The 22811-nt window shown below is 36.3% G+C and overlaps 2 protein-coding genes across 2 annotated transcripts; both read left to right on the top strand.

Annotated features, from left to right (window-relative positions):
- Window positions 1-13205: 13205 nt before the first annotated feature.
- Window positions 13206-19123, top strand: LOC110370525 (cytochrome P450 4d2). Its single transcript, XM_049846843.2, has 10 exons — window positions 13206-13479; window positions 13973-14062; window positions 14655-14765; window positions 15582-15767; window positions 16056-16252; window positions 16570-16630; window positions 16882-17074; window positions 17688-17839; window positions 18158-18337; window positions 18766-19123. Exons 1-10 carry the CDS (start codon window positions 13317-13319, stop codon window positions 18933-18935), a joined length of 1503 nt encoding a protein of 500 aa, XP_049702800.2. The 5' UTR covers window positions 13206-13316; the 3' UTR covers window positions 18936-19123.
- A 956-nt stretch (window positions 19124-20079) lies between these two features.
- LOC110370526 (uncharacterized) lies at window positions 20080-21862 on the top strand. Its single transcript, XM_021326365.3, has 2 exons — window positions 20080-20212; window positions 20758-21862. The coding sequence occupies exon 2, from the start codon at window positions 20758-20760 to the stop codon at window positions 21679-21681; it is 924 nt and encodes a 307-aa protein (XP_021182040.3). The 5' UTR covers window positions 20080-20212; the 3' UTR covers window positions 21682-21862.
- The last annotated feature ends 949 nt before the right edge of the window (window positions 21863-22811 follow it).

Raw genomic sequence — 22811 nt, 5'->3', positions numbered from 1 at the left:
CGGACACTGACCACACATACAAGATCATGGGCATTCTACTTTTATTATCGGATTCAAAAGGTGTTCAGTAAACTTTCTGATAAAGTAAACTGGATAGTTGAAGCATCAATACTGGCTGGTCTTATCTGGACTATGTCTAGACATGCTACACACGAAGATGACAGAACCAAGGCACTAGCCACTATTGTAAAAGATCACTCCACTATTGTTCAACATCATTATTCTAGAACATTCTAAAACCGATTTAAAAATCGAATCCCCATATAAGAGCATTGTAGCCAGCGCATCGATGTCAAAGATTTAATATTGAAGCGAGAGCGAGGGATGCGTCCTCTGAATTATTCATCACACCTGGATGCTGATTTTAAAACTATATTTACATTCAGTTTGTTGTCTGTGAATAGTGCAGTTTATGGTAGTGCATGTCTTGTCTTTGTGTTGTACCAAAGAGTTCTGATTCTATCCGATGATAATTTTTCTTGGCGGTGTTTTGTTTTCTGTGTTTTGTGTTTGTTTATATTCTCTCATTATTTTATTCTAGAAGGGATGGAAGGTTACTTCATCATAAATCATTAAAAAAAAAAGTATTTTAAGAGCCACTAAATGACTTTGACTTACATACTTTGTAATTAACTGTAAGTAATAAGAAAGTAGTACATGCATAAAAAACTGATTAAGTAGAGCAACAGTTCAGAGAATTAGGAAAACAATACTAACTTTATGACAAAAGCTACTAAATTAGCTTTATCCCCGCCAATAAATACACTCAATACCAAAAATAACGACCACACTAAACCACGACAATATCAACACATCATAAACAAATAATTGTGATATCGACTAAAAGCATTATTAACGTGCTCGCAGACAAAAACAATTACACTCGGTTGCATAGTAAATATTATAGCAGCGTATTTCGGGTCCTCGTACACTTACGTTCATAAATATTGGGACGCGGACACGGAACGCAAATACTCGTTAAGTTAGAGGTGCACTAACAACTTTTATTACTGTTATGACATTTTTCCTTCCACGACTAAGTGCGGGAGAATTTATTATTTTGAAATGTAAGTTTGGGAGAATATTGCAGTATTTTGATGAAAAGTTCGACCGTAATACTAAGAAAGCTTTAACATTTGAAGGATTCACTGAAATGTAAATAACATGCAATCGAACGATTTTAGAGTCTACATAGTTGCTTCTAAATTTGAGTAAATACAATGTTTATTATTTGAATGATACAACAGCTGCGTACTGCATCCCAAACCTTACGTTTGTACTAATATCGTCAAAACATTACACTCGGTATCACAATACCGATGTTTACCGGTCTTTACTCGGTAATACAGTGGCAGTACAGAGCCCAACTTAGGGCAGAGTAAACGCACACCCGGCGCTGTATATTAGAGCAAAAAAAAGGTTGAGGTCCCCGTCAACATCAACTGTCAAAATCAACGGAGTGATCACCTCACTCAGCGTCTTTATAAAACTCAAAATGGCATCTTCTTTCTGCTCTGATCCCAAGTTGTTTGGGGGTTTTCGCAATATATTTTCCGTTTCCATTCTTGTCTGTTAGTAATTAGAGATACTAACATCTACACCCTTCTAATTTATGTCATTTTTCAGGCAATATCATGGATTGTATCCATGATATGGTGATGTTCATATTGGGCTTGGAAATTTTCTGTTTTCTTTAGAGGCTTACGTGCAGCATTAGACGGCAATAGGCAAAGATGATGATCTTTTTTGGGGGCCAATTTTAAACTTTGCGCCACCTTGCGGAGTGAATCCGGCCCTGTACTGTACTGTGGTACTATAGTACCAGCAGCTAATAACGTTTTGTTCCAGTCTCTTATTGTACGGTTCTCTCATTTAATTGTTTGGAAAACTAATTGAAACACCGTATTTATACAGTGTTTCATGTACTCTATTATGTGTATGTATGTGTGTGTTAAATGACATGTAGGTACCTATTTGTAGTATGTATGGTTTGTTGTTTGCATGGTATTCGTATGAAAGCAATATGGCAATGAATTTGTGGACCTGGTGTTATATTGGCTCACAAAAAATATTTATTTAAATTGGACATTGATTGCTCTACACATTTTTATTTTTAGTCTTTAGGATATAAAACTGACTATAAAAATATCTTGAATCCCAAAGACTCACAAGTATTATAAGTTCATTATTTAAAGTTCTGCAGAGTTTGAAAATTATGTCAACAACATAATTATGTAACAATTTCTGAACAAGTAAACACTTAATCACATATTTCATTTTACAATCTACATATCACACCATATATAACTAATCGTATTACAAACTTAACACAGAAGCATCTAAACGACAACTTGTATAGATTTGATAACATCCCACAAGCTTGCATATTTCAGTAGCATTTCATCTCGTGGTTTTTCAACCCTTATAACTTTATCGTCGGAAATTCCCATACTAACCCAAAATGTTCCTTTTCGGGCGATGTTCACACGGCCGCTGCGGTTTTCATTTAAATATTTTAGTATTTGCCTAAATATCGTCTAGTTTTTGATGTGATGATTTTTAGAGTTAAAAGTTTAGTAAGATAATAAAAAGAGCATTGAATGCTGTCCTTTTGGCTCACTCAAAAAAAGCAGAAGCAAAGAAACAACTAATGAAATGAAACTAAAATAATATCTTTGTACGTAAACGTAACGTACAGTCCTATGCAAGTTAGCGGCAAAAATAAGAGTGACTACAATTTCACCGGCACTGTTTAAACTTTCACAAATAAGACAAGAATTGTACCAGTATTTTATATATTTGTAATGCTTCCTTACGAGCGTTTACTATTTTTATTAACTATAAAAAACAATGATGTGTTTGGAAGCAAACTGAGAGTTAAGCCGATCGTCCATAGGTACGGAACAGTAAACAAAGCTAAGCCAAATTATAATCAATGATCATGATTATGTCAATGACTCCAACAAGAATAAAATGTACGAAAAAAAGGAACACTATATTTTTTTCAGACTTACAGACAAACTACGCCTTACACCAAGCTTAACGATCTAAGAAGACAATAAGCCTTTTGAAAGAAGAACCAATTCCGTTGCACGATTATTTCAAAGCTAGAATGCTTTTAAGCAGAAACTCGGTAACATCGCTTGCATATTTCTCCAAGAATAACAAGTTTAAGATTCAAGGAAGCCACGAACGGGTAGAATGGCTGGTGGCAGATAAATTAATAAAATGCTTTAGCTGGAGCTGGCGACGTGATGAATGGAATCATGCCGGTTGTTCCGCTCGCAACTTCTTTGTGGCTACGAAAACAGAGGTGAGAAAGCTTGTGGGAATTATTATTAATGTGGTTCGTTTCGTAGAAATGGGTCGATATGCAAAAATATAGTGTTTGACATTGAGAAAATAATGAATAGTCAGTCAGTTGCATAGTGCAATGTAATTCACCATCTGCCTAGTTTTGTACGGGAAACGGCCCAGGCTTACGCGGTGTCCTGCGTGAGCGACGAACGCGACGCGACGCGACGCTGCGAACGCGACGAACGCGATCAACTCAACGGCATTCCCTACATGCGGCCTATGTGACAGTCTGCGGCGAGACGCGACGTAACGCGTACTTGTTTTGCGGGCGACCAGATGCGACACCACGAACTATTCAGAAGCGTTGATCGCCACAGTGCGTGAATCAAGATTGTTGTGGGACAAAAAACATAAATGTTGCTGTCTGTACTTTAAATATGAACTTTCAAGCAAAATTGTACTGAACTTCTCCATGATTTGAGAAGTAATGACCAAAATCACGTAGGACATTTGTCGCGTATAGCATCGCGTCGCATTACGTCGCGTCGTGTTGCGTCGCGTCGCGTCGCGTTCGTCGCTCACGCAGGACACCGCGTTAGGTCCCGTAGAACAAATGCCTATCTGACCTACCCAACCAACTAGCTTGAGCAACGTGCTTACCATTCTACTGTGATTCTACTGACTATGGTTAATTATTGCGAAGATGGTCAATTGAAAGCCGACGAAATGCCATCTGATATACGGAGGAATTCGTTATGATATCTCTATGACTGTAACAACCGTTGCTGATGATAATTACATGATTATCACATATGATAGAAAGTAGGACAGTTTAATAAATTAATTAGCACAACCCGCTGTTTCCCTAGCCCCAGCTGTCACCGTGTGAGGTGAGCTGGATATCTCGGCGCGACTTCCGCGCCGGCATTGTATGCAGTCGTATTTCATGCCGCTGTTGCTTCGGCAGCCAGGCCCGATTGTTTAGCTACCAGATAACACTGATTACCATGTGTGGTTGCTGTGTCTTGTTGAATGATGAATTATTTTGATTTAGGATTGCTTGAATCCTGTGATTATTCTGGACAATGTTAAGAGGAGTTTGCTTATAGGTACATGCTATGTTGAAGTCCCTTGAAGTATAGATCAAATGGAATGAGGACATAAGCCAAGTCATTAGAAAACTATTTGTCACATGAATATCGAAGTCGGTGCTGTGTGGTTCAAAAATTATCAGAAATTTTAGTATTTTTCAATAATTCCGCAAAGTGCCCTAAATATTAGAACGTAAAATGAGGTTAAAAGCTGGTCCAAATAATGTAATTTAATAAAACCGTGTAAAGCAGCCAGTATTCTATAAACTCAACCGAAATTCCGACCACCCAAAGTCAAATTCAAATAGCCGTACACATCAGTGCATGCGAACAGGGACACTTAATTGAAGCCCCCAACTCGAGACAAGCCGGTACAAGTCCCCCAGCACGTTGACATGTAAACAGGCTAATTTCAGTAACGGACGTGCAGGTAACTATCTTCAGAACTCATGTATGGACTGTAGTTTAGAGCTCAGGTAAGAGTTCTTGCAGGTGATGTTTGAATTACTCTTGCGGGGCGAGAAATTTGGGTCAGTATTTTTGGACATTTGATGAATATCGGTGATTTTGTTCATATTAAGGTGAGTGATGGTGAAGTTTAGCTTTAATTAATTATTCTGTATGTGTAGCCAGTTATCTGAACAATAAAATAAACGCAACAAATCAAACCAAACTACAACAATAACTCGACTTTACTATCTTCAAGATAACAGCAATTAATTCACAAAACGATATATTTATCGTCACTTAAACCCAAGTTCAAGCAAGTCACGATTCAATTTTATATAAATTTCGTTGGTGCGTCTCCGAGGTGACAATTTACCTAATCCCCTTGAGCCCAATTAACTCATTGCGTGAACTGAATTGTTCCAAGATAAGGAAAGACTGCTAAATTTAATTTCGCCTTCAAACCCTTGGCTAGAGAAGGTAATTGGTTAAAAAGACGACGGTAATTTTTGAGGTTGATTAAAAAAATCTGAATAGTTTTTTTTTCTGTTTATTTAATGAATGAAATTGGCCAGAGGTTGGCTTTTGGTCATAATGTAACTTTTAAATATTTACCCATTTTTATTGCATTTGAGTGTAATTGCACTGTAGTACAGTCTGTTTTTTAATCTCGTAGACTAAATTAACACTTGCAAAATGTCAAACTTACAAATAATGTTGCCAGCTTTTCTGTGCAGTGTTGTACTTACGATACCGGTTTGCTGAATTGTAACTTTTTATGTATAATAGACGAATTTAATCTTCATTCAAAGTTTTATATTTACAATTCACGTACGTACACACGGCTGTACAACGTGCTACAAACTGCCAGGGATATCTGACTACGCAACGCCATGCGTAATTGTCAAGAATAAGCCCATTATTTCGGGATGACTTATTGTAAAAAACGATACTTGATTTTATTAACGTTAAGTTTCGGTAGTGCCACATCACTATTTAAGAATTTGCAATAAACTGACAACACTCGTAATGTCAGTTTAGTCTACGGGATTAAAATACAGAATATAGTAGATTATTTTATTTACATTAAGTGTTATTATAGACGGAAACATATCGCACGTAACATTCAATAGCTCAACCCTGCAGAAAACCCTATTCTTAAACTTTTTTATCGTCTCGCTCCTCTTTACCGACAAAAATAAAACTACTAAAAAGGAGGTCATGCTATACTACTAAAGGTTTATTTAACACGTTTAGTTATACACCATTTATGTGGGAACAGGAATAAACTCACCACAACAGGCTTTCGCAGAGACAATAAAACCCTACGGGTGTACGGAACCGTTGGGAAATCACTAATAAACGCTCTTGTGCGTTCCACAGCCTAAGGTTAGGTGCACAATAGTTTGAATGTTTGTGTTATGTACCTGCTTAGTTAAAAACAAGTTACACATTTACACAATACATACATTCTTGGTTGAATAAGAAGTAAAGTAAGTAACAATATTATTCTATAAACCTGACTAGCATGAGTTATAACACAGTTTTAGTTTTTGTTTTCATATTTAAAAATGTATTTCATCATTCCGTATTCCATGTGATTGTAGGTAGGTATCTTATATATAAAATAAATCGAGCTTTTTTTCTGTAATATTATATTGTTAAAACAGATATTTACCTAATCATTTCCATCAAATACTTCAAAACACTAAATAAAATGCCGTCGATTTCAAGAAACAGTGTATCCGCGCCCTAAAAATATTTCCAAAAGACGCTTGTTGTACCGTCTTCTCAAATAATGCTGAATATTGTATTTACTTGTTACCTTTGGCGAGATAACTGGATATTCCTCCGTATATATCTGTTTATTTTCTTACTTTCCTATCTCAGGAGATAGGAAAAACAATAAGGGAGAACTTTGTAAAATATTTTCACAAATATTCGACATACAGTCAAGGAAATATTTATATAATCTAAAGTTATTCGCACCTAATTATTTCAATGCTAATGTATTTGTTAATTAAAGAGCTTATTACAATACTTAATTTTAATCGAAACTCCTTAGCATACTTATTTTAGCAAATTAAATGTTACCTTCATAAAATATGCACCCTTTATGTTTATTCAAGGGCGTTCGTCAAATGTTTGACTTACTCCCTCCCCGTAGCAGCCCATACCATGGTAATGAGGCAGATTTCATGCTTAAAGTAATACGAAGTTTTAAACAGGGGTGTTTTAAACGCCAAAAATTAAAGGGAAAAGGGTTGGGGCTTTTTGAAGCGATCATTTTGGGAGTAAGGTACCTACATGTGAATTTGTAAATGAGAATCACTTTTACTATTGCAACCTTTTATTAATTTATATCAATTATTCTCTAGTTGTTGAAATATCTAAGTCAGGAAGAGGAGACAAATACGGAAATTCTTGAGGTGATAACGTCTAAAATCCTCTTAAAAGCCTTGTTGCACCAACAACTCCATTAATCTGAAATTACTTCACCTGAATTCCATTTAATTCAACCACTCCTACTCAAACTGAAAACCGATCCCAACATACATAGCTGAAAAAAGCTTTCTAAAAACCATGCAAAAACATCGATAAAACTTCGCAACAACACCTGTCAATTAGCTAAACAAACAATGACAAAACGAGTTCAAAGAAAAACACATTTCCCACCTCGGAACATTAACAAAGTGCAAGTGCAACAGTATTGTTTAACATCTATTGTAGGTGCAGCCGACTGTGAATCAACATTTGGCACAAACAAATGAAAAAAGAGTATGCGCTTATGAAGAGTTCCGTATGACAAATTAAATATTAATTTGCTAGAATATAGTAGGTATATGAAGTGTTACAGCATATTATCATAATTGATTCGATCATAATGAAGAGGCGTGCAAAGGTATTCATAATTAGCTACTTACTTTCATCAGCATCTAGTTTTTAGACATTGGAGGACGAACCCAATAAGGGCGAAAATGTCACTTTCGAAACCTGATGTTAAAAGTTGAAAGACAAACCAATAAAACAAACAACCTACTGTTCGTAGGGCTTACTTAAGTACTTAGGAATACTAACCTACTACACGGAATCCTAAAAATGCTTTTTAACACTGTGCATTTAAATGAAACAGGAGACTGTTGCAATAGCGGTCTAACTAATTGAAAGAAAAACACTGATATTAGAATGCTTATTCCATTTTCCACTGGAGTCATCGGACATTGAACCATCTAATGTCAGTAACTTCTGAACCTATTTGATAGTTCGTTCAGCGTAAGACAGCCCATTTATTGGGTAAGGCTAAATAGGTTGTAGTAGAATGGAGTAGTTTCCATGGGATGGTGGGTGACGCCGGTGGCAAGAATAGGGAATGATATTTCACGGTCAATTCAAACTGGTCCTTTTTATAACAAATGCCAAACAATTCTCAAGGACCATCAAAAACAAATCTAACCTAAAATCTTTCTCTTTTCTCCATGTCCCTTTCTGCAGACAATTTGAAAGTACTTAGAGAAAACTTCGGCCGTCTCGCAAAGTACTGAAACATGCGTGTCAAACACATCACCGGCATGTTTACAAGACTTTGACGAGTCGTGACGAGTTGTGACGAGTTCGCAAGGCTCAGCCTGTCTAAGCACGTCCTTTAAAAGCTACTTACAGTCGCAAGGGCCCCATCATTTGAAATCGGGGGCTTGGTGTTGGGTATGAGAAATTAGCGGGAGAATTCGAACTTCTTAGTTCTTTTCCCCGGTTCAAGCCACATTATATGTTTGTATTCGTTGCTCAGTAATTTTTCTTCTACTCTCTCGCCTATAATAACCAAACAACTTATTAGAAAACTTCATGTGGTTATTTATGAATAGTGATAGAGAAACATTTATGCATATCAACACATATAGGGAATTACCACGAGTATTATTTACCTGAAGATTGAAATGAAGTTCAGGATTAGCCACCAGGCATACATAATTAACAGACTTTATCATAAAGATCAAAAATTTCTGGCATCCAGGAAAGCTAAATCAGCCTAAGCATAAAAATGCTATCATAAAATAACTTATACACCAATATAGCTAAAGTTTAATTTCCCTTGAGGCGTGGAAGCGAAAACACTTGATATCATGAATAGAAGCGTCGACTGCCTACCAAATACACTGGAGGCATTTAAAACAGGTCATCTACCCTGGATTTTTGAACACTTTTTTCTTAAGCTAGTTCGTTCCACGTGAGAGTTAATGAGCTCTGTATGAAATAAGAAACTGACGTACTCATTTCCATGGATGATCTTTATTAGAAGGTTATTATTAGGTGTATGTTTAAGGAAGCAATGTTTTATGTGGTTATTAAATCCAGGTGTCTTGGATGTACTCATCTAGGTACAAGTATTTCTTATTCCACAAAAACGGTTTTAGAACGTCCATCGATCAAAATGTCTAAAATATCTGATATAACTACCTACCTTTTTTAGCACCTTGTCTTAAGCAGTATTTTTGCATTACCTTACAAAACCGAAGAATATTATCGTTATGAAAGAAAATATTTCGGACAAAATATAATTTCTTGTCCTTCTTTATTTAATAGAAACAGACAGGCAGAAACTATTGTCCACCACCCTTGAACATTTGCGGCACCAGAGCAATTGCATGTGCGCAGCCTTTAAAAAAGGAGTACCGAAGCTTTTCTTACAGGTTTAAATATAAACTCGGAAAAACAATTGAATATAATGCCTTAAATCAGCCTGGCTATGCTCTCTGATCTCCTATGCCTTGTTCTACACCGCCCTGCGATTTCGTCAATACGCAACCGCTTGGTTAAATCCTTGGTGCCTTGAAGATTACGTCACCAACTATGCTCACACTTTAGTGTACTGAGGTGGTCTGAACTTTAACGATTCGGTTCTTGGTAGTTTTATATAGAAGGTATAAAATCCTAACAATCAGAAGGTAATGGGATGTCATGGCTACGAGTTTTGAGCTGAATTGCACTAAGGAGCCTGACATGATATATGTGTAGCATTTATAGGTACTTACTAATATGATAGATGCAAAAGTGACTGTCTCCGTTGATCTAAAACTGCTAAACCAATTGAAATCAGGTAGTTTAGAGCCTGGAAAGGACACAGGCTTCTTTTTAATCCGAGTGCTGAAAGCAGTGGAACAGATAGTAACTAAAACAAATAAACATCACACCTCAGGAAAAGCTCTGATCACGTCCTCAAATATTTACTACTAAACACTTTTTATCCCCCTCTATCTTAAACAAACAAACAGAGACAAAATACTACGTAAGTTTGCGTAATAGGTCCCCGAAATCCCCAATTGTTTATAGTTATCTCCGTAAGTAATCGGTTTGTGGTTGCTGAGGTATTATAGACTTTACTGCTGTGTAAATAAAGGTGTTGGTTTTACCTCACTAATTAATTGTACTTAGCGTTTAGATACCTGGAATTTTCTGGTATAGCGAGGGGATAAAAGACAGTTGGTATATTCTTATTGCATTTGCGAAATAGGAGTAAATCAGCTCTATCAATTGTGAATAAGCATCAGTAACATCAGGAATCCCCAAAGTATTTGAAAAGCAGTACTGCTGGACCATAGAGGACTCCATAGAGGTCCATAGAGAAATATAAATATTTCCATGGAGAGGCATTTATCCCATCTAAACGCCAGTGTCCTAAAATTCGTGACAATGAAATGCTGCGATTATTTAAATAAATAAAATACATATGTACCTACATTATATCGGTTACACTCACCTTTACCTTCCTATCACAACAGGTATTTTAGATAAACTAGCTTTCCTCCTTAATACACGACACGAGGTTTCCCAGATGTCATTTTCTTGCACTTTTTACCTTACTTGCCTTTTATCGGCAGAATCACCGACGAAGCGATTTTTAAGTAGCACAGCAATTTTCTTTGTGACCTCAAAGAACATGGTCTCCTCATTATAAAATTATTTTCTACAAAAAGCATTGTTCTTTTAAAAAATAAAGCAAATACAAAATGCATTGAAAAACGCTTGTCTTTCTTTTAAAAGTTATTATTTTCTCTTTGCGTTGCAGACTCAATTACTTTACGGCATTGTTGGTAGAGCAACTTACCACGCGTCCTGAGAGACTGTACGAATGTAAACTTAATAAGATAACTAACAAAGGAACTACACTGTAAAATCAGACGACCAACCGTGCACACATACAAATACACTTGTTTGTAACGGTCCCTAAAGATCCGTGATTGCTGCGCTGTGATCGCCAACTTACACCTACCGTTCTTCCACACAAAAATCAACTTTATCTCTTCACTGTAAGGATAGCTGATATGCAAATGTAAAGGTGTGTTTCAATAAGCATCGGTTCACTATTCAAGGCACGCTTTCGGTCGCGACACGGGAAATAATGGGGGGTGGTGGGAGGGTAATGACCATTGGTCTTTAAGAGCCGGTGTAAATTCCCCAGGGTAATGCGTGGTTATTTAGGATACAACCCTGAGTGAGCTGGCCAGGAATGTCCGAATTAGGTGGGTGGCTAGGTAACTCAGTTTGTGAGGACCCCTGTTAAGGTTGCCTGGGTGTAAACGAGCAACGAAAAATGCTACATGAGAACCTATTTTACCTTATATGCTAACATTACAAAGAAGTTTTTTTTTTATTTATTTGTACCTTAAAGATACCGAGACTACTGAACAGATTTTTATAACCTTTCATTGTTGTCAGGCTACCGGGTGACATAGGCTATATTTTATCCGGGTAGTAGTAGTTTCCGCAGGACGAAGTTAATCCGCGAAAAAGGCCCAGTTATTTCACAACCAGAAGTACCTACAGAAATACTTTTCACTTTAAAAAAGGTTACTTTAAAAGAAAGGTACCTATCATACCTATCATCGACCTCATTCCCTAAAATAAAACATTGATAAACTCTGCATTTTTGAAAGCCTACACGGATAGGCCATAAATTCCCCCTTAGAAGAAAGCTAACGACTAACCTAACCTGCAATCTCCCCCAGGGGAGTAATAGAGAATTCATTATCCTCCCTTAATACCAGCCCTTTCAACTTTGGGCCTACGGACGATAAGGCCACTTTGATAAAGGCACCTCAAATTTTCTTATGGGGTAGTCCCGTTGTACGAAGAATTATAGGCGCCCATTAAATCTAAGGTGTAAATTCTGGGATAAGAAGAGAATGGGGCAATGAGTTTTGAAAAATAAATGGGAAAAAATAAGATATTACCTGTACGGTTAACTAACGGTAAGGAAATAGTGCCGACATGGAAGGTACCAAAAATAGTTGGATAGATAACGTTCACCAATTACCTACCAAACTATACAAGCTCCTAAATAGTTACGAATATAAGACGAATATTATTATTTTTTTCTTCTAGCCAAAGATTTAAATGTTCTCAAAAAATTATAATAAACTGTTCTTCAGAACAAAATAAACCTGCGTTTAATTTAAGCGCCATCTATGTTGCCTTATACAAACCACAAGAAACAAAACCTCTTTCAAGCAGAAAACGAGTTTACCTCCTACTTGCGTAGTTATTATTACGACTAATAGATTGCGCTATACAGAAATAAGCTAGAAATAAATTGTATTTTAATGAATTTTGGAGATGTTACTAGAATTAACAGTAATAAAGTAGACGAATGACATGAAACTAGATACTGACGTTCAAAAAGTGCTGTCTTGCAGCCAACTTTGAATAAATGATTTTTTATTTTGTTTTTTTATTAAGTAGGTACTCTTGGCCAGCTGTACATATGTGATTTTTCCAGTAACCTTTCCTAATCCAAAGTACACTTGCCAAGTTTAAAAGTTGTAATAGGTATCTATGTTTTTGTCCAAATGAGGTCGTCAAAATAAAACCAATGTACCCATTAGTAATAAGTAGTAAATAGTCAATGCTGCATCTACTGCTTAAACTTTTTCACATTAATCATATTTAACCCAAATTGTAAATTGTGTAGGTAGGTACTTACTTACTTACTTATCTGACAATAAATATTAAGATTGTTGCGTTTGAGAATTAGATATTTTTATGTAGCTGTGTAAATAAATACACTGTGAAACGAATGATGAACATATAGTTTAAAGAGTTCCATACGACAAACGTAGTTTATTTTTTCGAAAAAGGCCCCAGGTGCGCGAACCCAACTCGCACTTGGCCGGTTTTTATGTTATCAGGCGACATTGAAATTCGCATTTGAGTTCTAACTGGTTTTTTTTTTATTCCGGTTACAAAATAACACCGACAAGCAGGCTACATAATATTTCTATAATTTATTTATAACAACGACTTTGATAAATATCATTTTACTATCATTTTATAACATTAGTAGTGTTTTGTTTATTCTTGAAACACAACGCGTTGAAAATTTGAACTTCGAATTTGTGATTTTTAATAAGAATAGTCATTTTATCATTGAGCGTCTTTATCATTAAATATCGAATATTTTAATTATTAATTTATTTGATTTATAAAATGATTTGGCAATTGTTTCTATGTGTAGTAGTGTTTTATTGTTTATTTCTACGATGGAAAGCAAGACATCAGATAAAGTTCTCCAAATTATTCAAAAGTGATATAAAATCCTTACCGATTCTTGGAGACTCCCACTGGTTCCTGAAATGCAAAAATGATACTGGTAAGTTTTTTTATTCAAACTAGTAGGTCTGTTAGTACTAAGTAGTCTCACCCATGACCTATGGGAAATACTCCACGCACCTGCATAAAAAGTAAGTATTCGATAAATAGTCTATCTAACACTGAAGGATTTTTTTGTTCGAGACAGTACCTATAATAATAATACAGGTGCCATAGTTCCCACAATAGCCCAAGTAGTTTTCCTCCATATAGTTAGCAATAGTTTAGCACAGAACTGGGGGTTCGTCTTTGGGTATATTTCTATAGTGTATACCAACAGGTTTGATCGTCGGTTTTGTGTCACCATTTCATTACAGCTGTCTCAAAAGGGCTTCAGCGTGTTGGCTTCGGCCTCACATTCGCCTTCCAAAAATCCGGGACTCTATAGTCCCGTGGTCTGGTCGAGACACACAAAATAATAAGAGTAGTATATTAACAATACCATAAATATTAATAAGAAGTATTAATTAACATTTTGTGTCTCTACAATCTAGATCGATGGAAACTACTAGAGATGTTTGGTAGAGAAGCACTGAAACAAGGCGGATTGACGATTTCTTGGCAAGTGCACAGACTTTTCTTAAGTAAGTATACGCAGTAAGTTACAGCTTTTTTATTTTTTTATTTAAAAACGAAAAAATTATGAACTGAAAAGTTAAAAAACGAAGTTAAACCTCCACAGAGAATAGTGCCCACACTGTGATTAAGTTTATTTGTTTCTACTTCTTCAGTTCGTTAGTTGAGACCATACCTGAAAAATACTGAACATCAAAATCGGTTCAGTTAAACGAGAGATAATTGCTTTCAAACGTACATAAATACGTACACTTCAAATACAGGAGGTTATCAATTCGGATATTTTTATTTATTTTTGTTTCTACGCCTTTTCTCTCGCAAAGAGTGTGCTAAGTATGAATGTAGATAGATGGAGAGGAAGAGAAAGACCTAAGAAAAGATGGATGGATTGCCTGAAAGATGGCATGAATAAGAAGGGAGTGTGTGTCAGTATGACGAGTGACAGGGAATGGAAGAGGATGACATATTGCGCCGACCCCAAAAAGAATTAGAAACAGGGCAGGAGGAAGAAGTCTCTTCTCTCTCTCTACGTTCAGAATTTAGTTACCATAACCCGCCATAGAATTTTACGAGAACTGTAGAATGTTATAATTCTTACAGTGGTAGCAGATCCCGTAGTTGCAGAATTTTTAATGAAGAATTGTCTAGAGAAAGACGACTCAATGAAGTTAGCGCTTGCTCTGGTTGGCAATGGCAGCGTCGTTGCTGATGGTACGTACTATTTTGTAATTTTTTAGGGTGCTGTATCCAATAAACAGGTGTCAGATAAACATCTGACATCGGCAGCCCGGAGCCTGGTAGTTGGTGATTGATACACCCGTGCATCGGAGAGCACGTAGGTAAATGTCGGTCCTGCGCCTGAGAGTGAAGGAATAGTGAGTGCACCTGTGTCTGCGCAAATGCTCGTGCACTATGATATGTCCTGCGCAGTTGGCTAATCTCCTTACATGAGAAGAGCCGCCGTAGCCGATAATCGGCTAGGAGGACATCATTGGCTGTATCCCATGATTCGTGATTGTTAGGCAGTTGGAATTTTAAGAGACGATGTACCTATCCTTGGTTCTCATTGAATAACTTTGCCATATGCAAAATAACTACTAGAAACGTTCTTGACGTCAGTTCACAGTTAAAAAGCAGATTTTAGTTTTCTTATTTTCTTTTTTTTACTGTCAGTTTTTGGGTTCACCTAAAGATTGGGATCTCCCAAAGACGCGTAAATTAATAAATATTTAATTTGTTCTTGAATTCGTGTTTAAGGTCATTTCCTTATGTTCTAGTTTTGATTAGATAACTAGTTTTGCAACGATTTATTCTTGAATAGCATTTATCTTTACCCACGTTCCTGAATTTTATAGTGTACGACGGTAGGCACCTATCAAATTTAAGAAGAATTGTCTCCGTAAAATACTACGTTTCACCCGTGTCTTGAGGGAACTACTTCTCGCACCCGGATAAAAATTATCATAATATTAGTCAGGTCATCTCTTTAGAGAGAAGACACTACTATTATATATTTTCTTTTTACAGTGCCAATATGGCGTCCACGCCGCAAGGTCTTCGTATCAACCTTCAGCCTGAAGAATCTGCTGAATTTCACGGGAATATTCTCGGAACAGAGCATGATCTTGACGGAACAGCTACAGAAGGTGGCTGGTAGAGGAAGCTTCTCCTTGTCTGACTATATCATTTCGTATGCTATGGATTCTGTTTGTGGTAAGTTACACATTGTATTATTTACTAATTCTTTAGGCTTTAATAGAGTAAGTCAGATGTAGGAATGAGTAAACGTTTTGCTTTCGAAAATAAAAACGTTCATTATTATTATTTTAGTTGCCTTGACCATGAACTAACGTTGTATCGACGCATATCGGAGCTTGTCAAGGTTGTCGTGCTATGTGATTAGGTACGACACACCCAATATATGTCAGTGCAAGTATTTTATATCTACTTTTGAAATGACAATCCCTAAATAATCTTACCCTACAATTTGTCATTTTCCAGAAACAACGCTGGGCATCACAGTGAACGCTCAACAGACCCCAAACCAGGTCCTAATGCAAGCATTCACGGGCTGCTGTCAGCTGATATCAGACCGCATCATCAAGCCCTGGCTGCACTTCACCCCGCTGTACAAACTGACGCCAGAGCACAAGCAGTTCATGGTGTATGTCGATATTATTGAAAAATTTATTAATAAGGTTTGTTGCGTGTTTTGATACTTCTCGAAGTTACTTCAAGCTTCATATTAAGGCTAGGACAGGTTTGAAAAGACTTATCGTAGACCAAACAAAAATAGTTCCATGAAGACTAAGACGACCCACTGACCAATGAACTCTTATGGGTTTTGGTTTATACGAATTGGATATTCTCTTGCACTTGAAGGATCATTTGACGGCACTAAAACTGCTGAAATTATTTTTAGTTTTAGGCGCCTTACGATTTTCTTATAGCAATCTCCACAGGATGGTGCAATATGCATTGCATTTGTTTTAATTAATTTTTCGTATGTTTTCAGGTAATCCAAGACAAACGAAGGGATATGGCAGATAATAACAACATCAAAGCTGAAAACAAAGGTAAGAAAGAGATACTGTATATTGACAAACATGTGGAACTCTATGTTACCTTAAATACAATGTGTAAATATGTAAATGCAAATAAATCATTGCTAACGTAAGTCTGTCTGACTATTCATATTTCAATGAAAAATTCAAAGGTGGTTTGAGAAATTACACTTATTTTTTCTCTGCATGCCGGAGCTGTACCCCGAGACGCGGGCGGAATTACAAGCGACGCAGTTACTTTCTCATTATTCTATTCTTTCCAGACGCTCCATTCAAATCCTTCCTCGAGCTGATGATAGAAGCATCAGGAGGATCCTCAGGGTACAACGACATGGAGCTGCGCGAGGAGATCGTTCTGCTGTTTGTGGCCGCCACCGACACCACCACGCTCGGCGCCAGCTTCACCAGCGTACTGCTGGCCAGGCATCCTCAAGTGCAGGAGAAGGTTCATCAAGAGTTAGTAGAGAATAGTTACTAGTAAAACAGAGGTTACATTATTGTAGTGGTTCTGATTGGAAAAGAAATTGAGCCGTCGAGTCGATACATTTCCAAATATAATTCCTTCCAACCTGTCATTGGTTTGAAGGTCTCCAGTTTCTAGATTGAAAATGCACGAAACATAATTAAATATTCTGGAAAACTACTTAAAATCCTGTTAAGATCACTCTAGAAAAGAAAGATCCTTGCAAGCTACTGACCAGATATTCTCATAATTCGTGATTCAGAATACGTGGTTATTGGGGTACTATGTTTTAGATTTTTGGCTAACGACAAAGGCTGAAGAAACTGAATAGCGTCATAGTAAATCTCTTCTTTTAAGAAAGATGGCTTGAACTTGTAAAAATCGACAAATACTTGCTGCTGAGTGGTCAGGACTCAAACTAATGACACTTTCTTCAAAAGGTCATTTCAGACAAGCCTATAATTATCATCCGCTGAGTTTGTTTCGGTGTTCTTCTCAAGATAGTCAGATAGAAAATGCTGGTCTCATCCAGTTTCAAAATGTATCATGTTCTGTGAACCCATTTATCGTAGCTTTTTTTAGTAACTTTATAACTGTCATCAATAGGTTGCAAGAAGTCTTCGGTGACTCCAACCGGCCGGTGACAGCAGATGATTTAACCCGCCTTAAATACTTGGACGCTGTGATCAGGGAGAGTCTGCGGCTGTACCCACCAGGGCCACTGTTGTTGAGAAGAGCTGATGAAGATGTGGTTCTCCGTAAGTGTTTACTTTAAAAGATTATTTTTACAAAGGAAAGCAATTCTTTAGTTTAGAAAAACCGTCCCGTAGTTCGGCCTTTAATTATAATCATATGCCTAACCTTTCCAACTATGTTGGGATCAGCATCCAGTCTAAACGTATGCAGCTGAGTACCAGTGTTTTATATAGAGCGACTGCCCATCAGACCTGCTCAGCTCGTGCCACAGAATATCTCTTGGTTCTGACCCAACAAAATTAATGAATTATCATTAAGCCTAATATAAAGCCGTTACTTTTGACACCATGTCATAATAAGTTTTACTATCTCAATTCCAGCATCAGGACAGACCCTCCCAAAAGGTACGGGCATCATGCTGTGCGTGTTCGCGACACACCGCAACCCTCGCTACTGGGGGGAGGATGCGGAGCAGTTCCGACCTGAACGCTTCCTTGATGAGCAGCTTCGACACCCCGCTGCTTTCCTGGCCTTTAGTTATGGACCTAGGAATTGTATTGGTGAGAACTTTTCATATTTGATGAAAAATATCGGTAGGGAAAATTGAAGGAGCTGCACCAATAAGAGTAGGTTAAAGAAATAAAAGAAGAAAATAGAAAAAATCAACCTGAAAATACTACAAGATATAGAATACTATAGAATTCTTCTTTCATGATCCAGTAAAAATCAAATTTGTATGTTCTTTGGGCTACACAACATTGTTGCTGAACACAGTGTTACTTTGATAGGGATATATGGCAATTCCTTAACCACTGCACGATTAAATATTTTTAAGGCTACAACCTACGGTACATAAGGTCCCGATTTCCAGAACATAAACTTTTGCTTTAAGTTCCTCCAATAGGTATAATAACAGCCCTATGTCCTGCAGTGGAACAATAGATTATTAAGGCTGATCAGAATATTGATAAATATCTTTCACTTTCAGGTTATCGCTTCGCGATGATGTCAATGAAGGCAGTCCTGGCAACTCTCCTCCGCCGGTACAAAGTGTTACCGATCTCCGAAGAAGACTTAGGGAAACCTATAGACCTGAAGTTCGATGTCATGCTGAGAGCCGCTGATGACTTCCAAGTTATATTAGAACCTAGATCTTGAAAATTTGATAATTTTGTTTGTCGGAGCAAGTTGTAAAATATTTTGTATGGAGGTATATACCACCTAGTATATACCTATATATACCACCTAGTATATACCTCTACATACCTACGTATATTAGTTAATTTTGTGATATATGTTGATAGTATATAGCATAAAGATAGACTATAAAGTGTAACGAATGAAAAAATATAAATTACGATCACATCAGAAAAGGATTTTGATTATTCTATTAGCAATATTAATAAAGTATTGAATGTATTAAACACAATAATATAATAATGCAATGTCATCATAAAATTATTATATGAAAACTAAACCTATGATCCAGCTGCAAAAAAAACAAAGAAAGACGTAAATAAGTAGACCTTAGAATCCATAATTTAAAAAAAACTGAACACTGCAATACTATAGTCAGTTCTTGAACCCCATAACACAAATGGTATACGGTAGGCAAAAAATTACCACCTTATCCTTACATCCTTTACTTCCTTATTCCTGTCAAAATAGGGTCGTTAATCAGTCCACTTAGACGCATTGATAGAGTGGTGTAATAGCCACAGTTCCGGACATCAGAAGTGTAGTCGTTCCCTACAAGACAAGTTGCCATTTAATTCTGGACAGAGGTGCTAAAACCTGGGAAAATTGCATATGAAAAAGTGGTGTAAATTGAAACTGAGTGAGATTAATTTTGTTGCTAAGAACAATCAACATTTTTATACTAATAAGAAAATGATCAATAAAGCATGATTAAAACATAATATTTGACTAATTTCTGGATGTCCAAAGAGTGAACTGGTGACTCCTCAGGTGGGTGCCATTGTATCATACAGTTTTCTAAATCTTAGTCCACTTTTCTATCCTAGAAACCAATAAGTATGATTATTAACATCCTATTATACAATAACCCCAATAGATTTATTCTATTGTTTTCAATAGTTTAGCGCAAACCGAGAATATCCTTGGGTACATGTCTACAATAATACAGTCCGGAGTGTGTTAGCATTTCATTGAAGTACTCTCAAAGGGGCATTAGAGTGATGCCTTTTGGCGCCAAGTTCACCTTCCCAAAATCCCGGACAAAGAATTACGAAAAACGGAATTCCTAGAAGATCAACAAAATAGGCAAAAATAGGTATAGGAACACCTATCTAGCTTGACCACCCCTGTCTCAGTTCAGTGGAGTTCAGTCAACCTGCCCCACGCTTCCCGGTTGCATCTCGCCACTCCTGCGCAGCGAGTCGTGCCGTGAACGCGATCCACGGTACACTATCAAGGTAAGTTTTATTATTACCTCATTATAGACTTTAGTGTGCTTAAAATAGAATAGGTTTTGGAGTGTAGGCTGTTGAATCGTATTGGTAGAAAAACAAAGAAAATATAGAAAAAGAATTAAATGGTGTAACCTGTAGGTGAATAATAGTCGCTGTGATGACACGAGTTCGTAATGTTGAATAATCCTGATATATGCACATAAGAATTGCAACTCAATCAATTAACTCCAACTCAGTAACATTTTCTTTATAAATTTTAATTTCTTTCCAGCATTATAAAATATTTTTTCTTAAGTTTTTACTTCCTTCCTTATTTTATTTGATAGACAAAGAAAATCTATTCAGTTGAAGAAAGTTTCGTTTCTAAGCTATTACGGGTTTACTATCGTCGTTTAGCATAAAAGTCTTTGTTCAATTAAGTGTGCTTGTTTCTGATCCATCATTTCTTCTAACCACAAACCGGATTGTAGGCCAGTAGGCGAAACTACTTTAACACTTACAGCATTTATCATTGCATCTATTACACCAAGTATTTTTTACTTTTACAGATGCAGTGTTTCATCTGCGTCACGTACATGATAATCTTATGCAGCGCAAACCCAACAAAAACTCGGGAAATAGCCACAACCCACGAGAAGCGGTCATTGTTCCGTGACGTCATAGAATCTTTGAGAATCCACTCTCAACTGCCTGAGGACATAAATCAAAATGATGAGAATAATCTGTCTCAAAACTACGTCAGATATGGATATGAGAACGAACCCTCTCATTTGCCAAGTGACGCTGAATATATACCAAGGAGAAACGATAGGATTGAAATGCCATCAATGAAATACCGCTTTCCTAAAAGCATTGACATTAACTCAACTGACGAAATGAAATCCAGAGAAGAAGTGGTAGTATATATAGATACAAACAAATACAAACATACTACAACAAAGCCTAAAAAGGACAAACGCCCACGACCACCAACTGTTTCTTATAATAAAAATAAGAACCAAAATAAGAATAAAGGAGAAGAGGATGATGTTGACTTAGAAACTGATTCGGATACTGATACGGAGAGTAACCCAAGTGATTATATTCCTTGGACTAATACAATGGCTGGACAAAGCCACATTGGCCACAGGGACTCGCAAACAGTACTGAAACCAACAGTCATTGTGAACATTCGCGGTACAGTTTCTAATAAAGATAGTGACATCAGAATCGAAGGGAGAGAAGAACCTGCAAATAGAACGGAGCCACAACAAAACATTTTCAACATAAACCAAGAGATTAAAATCGAAAAAGACGGAGGTAAGAAAAAACCTTCAAACACAAAGCAAGAAATATCAATGGTTGACACTAAAAAGGAAAGATCTAAAATTGAAGAAGATATGATGATGTGTGAAACAGCTTCGTGGAAACCAGAAGAAAATCAGGAGCCTCGCAAATTCGATAGTGTTTTGCAAATTCTGTTCTCTATTTAGAATATATTTTTTGAAAAAGTGTTCATTCCAATGCATGATAGTTTAAGAAATGAGTAATGATTGTGATAAACTTAAAATGTTAGTGATAGCTATGCTCAATAACGATTTGTCTTAAACCTTTTAACTTTCAATTAAGATAACTTCATCTATGTTAAGTCTTAATTCATGTATTTAATAAATATAATTATATATTGTGTCTGAAAGTGGGTTTGTATCATTGAAAATCATAATTCATCATTATTTATTTGATTAAGTTGCTTATGATTAAACACAGTTATAATTTCTTCGTGATCCTTTTGCTTCTTCGAAACGATAACATCATCTCACTCTTTACTATTTATAATAAAAAAATCAACTTTTTTATTTGGACTTTTCCCTTTTAATTGCCTTCCAATTGTAATGGAAGGATGATTAATAGATTAGCTGTAGCTGTAGCAATTATAAAGGTAAGCAATAATTATTACATATTGTGTTTGAACAGCTATATTATTTTACCATTCATCTGAGGTATTAATGATTATATTTTGTAATGGGTTTATATTATAATTATCTTTTTGACTAATCTATAAATCAAATCTATTATTACCGCTACTACTTACTAAGTTTCATCTCAGGAAAAGAAATCAATTTTTTTAGATCCTTCTAATATTCCACAAACGCCAACAATTAAGAGAATCATCTTCCTTTGCCTTCTTTTTGTCAGGTTATTGACCCACATAGCCTTATGGGACTTTGCTACTATTCACACTTAAGGCTATTTCTCATCAACTGTAAATTGTTTATTGATAGTGGGTGCAGTGCATAATGGGTTACTTTTTTGCGATTATGATGATGTCAAAGTCTTTAGAACCTTTTTTATATTTATAAAAAAGTCTTAAAAAAAAACGTTTTTTGCTGAATATCTATTCGGCATCACATCTAGATTGAGAGCTCTAAATTACAATGGAATTTTTCCCAAACTCCAGTAGCCATTTTTGGTCTCCAAAAACTGTATTCGTCTTTATTTCAATCTACCGTTACCAACCTACGCTTGCATGACCAAAACGTGCAAACTATTAAGATTATTAAGATTTCCTTAAATTAACTAAACAAGAACATTATTTGGACTTTCCTGCAAACAGGAAGAACAA

The sequence above is a fragment of the Helicoverpa armigera genome, chromosome 4 (assembly GCF_030705265.1).
Source record: "Helicoverpa armigera isolate CAAS_96S chromosome 4, ASM3070526v1, whole genome shotgun sequence".
In the NCBI taxonomy this organism is placed as follows: domain Eukaryota; kingdom Metazoa; phylum Arthropoda; class Insecta; order Lepidoptera; family Noctuidae; genus Helicoverpa; species Helicoverpa armigera.
The sequence above is the reverse complement of the archived record's forward strand: the minus strand, read 5'-3'. Positions and strand labels throughout refer to the sequence as shown.

Coding starts and splice junctions, on each gene's coding strand:
- LOC110370525 (XM_049846843.2), top strand. CDS start 13,317: ATGATTTGGCAATTGTTTCTATGTGTAGTAGTGTTTTATTGTTTATTT. Junction 16,631..16,881: donor CATCAAAGCTGAAAACAAAG/GTAAGAAAGAGA, acceptor TATTCTTTCCAG/ACGCTCCATTCAAATCCTTC. Junction 18,338..18,765: donor TGGACCTAGGAATTGTATTG/GTGAGAACTTTT, acceptor TTTCACTTTCAG/GTTATCGCTTCGCGATGATG.
- LOC110370526 (XM_021326365.3), top strand. CDS start 20,758: ATGCAGTGTTTCATCTGCGTCACGTACATGATAATCTTATGCAGCGCA.